This window comes from Egretta garzetta, unplaced genomic scaffold, assembly GCF_000687185.1.
Source record: "Egretta garzetta isolate BGI_Z169 unplaced genomic scaffold, ASM68718v1 scaffold33, whole genome shotgun sequence".
NCBI classification, from domain to species: Eukaryota; Metazoa; Chordata; class Aves; order Pelecaniformes; family Ardeidae; genus Egretta; species Egretta garzetta.
Genome location: NW_009259250.1, coordinates 30,471 through 33,458, shown reverse-complemented (window position 1 = coordinate 33,458; position 2,988 = coordinate 30,471). Strand labels below are relative to the sequence as shown.

Below are 2,988 nucleotides of genomic sequence, written 5' to 3'. Positions count from 1 at the left end.
AATGTTTAGAGGGTACTTGTTTCAAATGATACAATACTGAGCATAAGTTTCTGGGTAGATTTACTATCAGTAGCTAAAAAAAGCTGTTATGGTTGAACCCAGCATAACACTGTATTTTCATATGACCAATTTCCATGTAATGCACACTTAAGCTGCAACTTTTTGTGCTTCCTTTATGCTGAACGTGAACTTTTTTTCAAAGACTGGAAAAGAAGTCCATCTAGCAAACTTTGTGGGGAGCTACAAACCTCAGGTAGATCTTAAACAGCGTTACTGCCAGTAGTGGGTTTGTAAACTGGCTTTGATGTAACCTGGGCTTGGGAAACCCACTCTGCTCATGGTGAATGAGGCACTTGGGTAATGGCCGTTGTCAATGCCACCTTGAGTCTGGGTGGCTTTTATTTGGACCACGCGATTATAGCCTTTGAAACTTCCATCAAATACAAGCAGGTGCCTCCACTTCGGTAGCGGCAGGCAACTCTGCTTCCTGTAGCTGTTGGGCTTGGCCAAAAGCACGGGGGAGTGAAAACTGGCCTGGAGTGTTGGTGCTCAGTGCTGCTCCTAAAATCCTGACCAGTGTCTTTCCCAGTTAATCAAAGCAAAGTCATCAGGGGAGTGGAAGAGCTGACCATGAAGATTATTCCAGGGGAAAGGTCTGACACAGAAGCAAAGAATAAGATAGGGAAGGCAGTCTTTTGAACTGAAAATTGAAGGTGGCTAAAAAAGGGGAAATCCCCTAAATACTTACTGCGTACAATGTGAACGAATAAATAATAATAGTCCAGAAGAGTTGGGAGTTCCTCTAGACTTTAACATACAAATATGATTTCTCTTGTGCTTTGTAGTGATGTTTTGAGCTCTTACTGAAGTTTTTCTTAATGTAGGTTACACACTACAAGCAATATCCACCTAATACAAGCAAAGTATATTCCTACTTTGAATGTCGTGAAAAGAAGACTGAAAATTCCAAATTAAGGAAAGTGAAATATGAAGAAACTGTTTTTTATGGTTTGCAGTACATTCTGAATAAATACTTAAAAGGTAACTGTCTCAAATTCCAGTAAAACTTTACCTGTAAATAAATATCTTAATTTTCCTCAAGCCTGGAGTGTTATAGTTGAAACAATTCCAGGTTATTATGGTACAGTGTAGATAGTGACATGCATAAGATCTTATTTATGTTATTCTGAAAATGAGAGGTCCATGCTCATAAAATGGTGTTGACTTCTTAGTTCAGACACCTCTCTACTATGTTTATTTATGCCAATGGTTGATTAAAAATAAAGAGGTGTTCCTATCCCCACTTCAGTGGGCTAAATTGAAATGTATGGAAATAGAGCAAGGCTGTGCACAGAATCACAAGAAGATACAAGATTCGAGGGGAAAATGCATTTCACATTTTGAATGTGAACTTCAGTCTGTATTTGCTGGTTTATTTACTGTGTAAACTAATAATGGTTTTAATGTCCCTTAAATTTTGGTTCTCACTCACCTTAGATCATTGAATATGGCAGCTACGTGTGAAAGTGTTTTCAATATTGACAATTTTAAAAGTAACATCTGAAAATTCCTTTAAGATTTTGTTTGCTTTCTTGCATTATGTGCAAATATCACCTGTTCTGACCTAAATGCAAGTTGCCTCCTGCCAAGCTTTAGGAGAACTTCAGTCACGTGGCTTACATATCTTTGTCTTGATCCAGAATCCATAAATATCTCTGCCAATTCCACCAAAGATTGGGATTCCACTATAATAAACACTTGATAATCATGCTTATTTTCTCTTCAGCAATCTGAGGATTGTTCACTTAATGTTTCTGGTAGATGATTGATCCTACAGCAGTAGCAATGCTTGCTCAAATACCGTGGTTAGCCTGTCAGTTCCTACCGCAAGGTGGTCAATCAAAGACTTGTTGTAAGGCCTCTCCGTGGGGATTCCCCCTGGAGCAGCGTAGCTTAACCCTTCTGCTAGGCTGGTTATGTCTTGCTGCACGTGCCAACTTGCACAATCATCTCATTCCCCTGGGAAAAGCACTGCTGCTAAAACTCTTGACAGGTTTTTGACCTTCATAAAAGAGTAATAATCTCAAATTGTTCCTGAGTCACCTGCAAACCACAAGCGTATTTTATCCTGTTGGTTTCTTGAGCATCCTAATCTATATAACAAATGGAAGGAAAATTGGTTTTCACATAGCTAGTACACTGCATTTGACACATTCTCCATGTCTTTGTTGGAGGCAAAGTGACTTTTCTGTGTCTGAACCTTTTTGTTATTTATTTTATAAATTGATGAATACTGTAAGTTTCTAAGCTTTCATCTGTTTCTGAAACCACAGGTAAAGTGGTGACCAAAGAGAAAATCAAGGAAGCCAAAGAAGTATATAGGGAGCATTTTCAAGATGATGTCTTCAATGAAAAGGGATGGAACTATATTCTGGAGGTAAACATTTATGGAAATAGCATGAGATCATCGTGAAGGATTTATGAATCAACTGTAGAATAAATACAGCAGTCTCTCCTTTTAACTGTGATAGTAAAGACTGGATAAATTTAGATTTTTGTGTTGAGTGTACAGGGAGTAGCAGCTGTCAAAGAATAATCATATAATTGTCATTCCTTGGAGAAAAGTAATTTTCATCCTTTCAAATGCCAAATACAGCTTTGCAGGTAATAAGGATTTATGGCTGCTCTCAGCCAGGTAGTATAAGTGGGGGCTTGTTAGCAAGTCTCCATATGTAATATAGTTGCTTAGTAGTTGCTTGCATCATTTACATTGCTTTCTCTTACTAATCATAATAATTTTTATTTTAATGCAAAAAGCATTACAACTTATTGTGTGCGTAAATAGCTCCAGAAAAATACATGTTTTGTTTAATTGTTTCCTAAATTTTTCAGAGACACTTAAGTTGAACTTTATTATGAAATACAAGGCTGGAGCACTTCTGACACACAAATCCTTCCAAATTAAGTCTTTCCACAATTATCCTCTTT

The 2,988-nt window shown here is 37.5% G+C and overlaps 1 protein-coding gene across 1 annotated transcript in view; it reads left to right on the top strand.

Moving 5' to 3' along the window:
• Positions 1-360: 360 nt before the first annotated feature.
• NAMPT (nicotinamide phosphoribosyltransferase) overlaps positions 361-2,988 on the top strand; it is a 21,067-nt gene continuing 18,439 nt past the window's right edge. The window contains exons 1-3 of the mRNA XM_009636073.2: positions 361-450; positions 885-1,041; positions 2,334-2,437. Of these exons, the coding sequence (XP_009634368.1) occupies positions 361-450; positions 885-1,041; positions 2,334-2,437 (351 nt within the window). The remainder of the gene's footprint in view (positions 451-884; positions 1,042-2,333; positions 2,438-2,988) is intronic.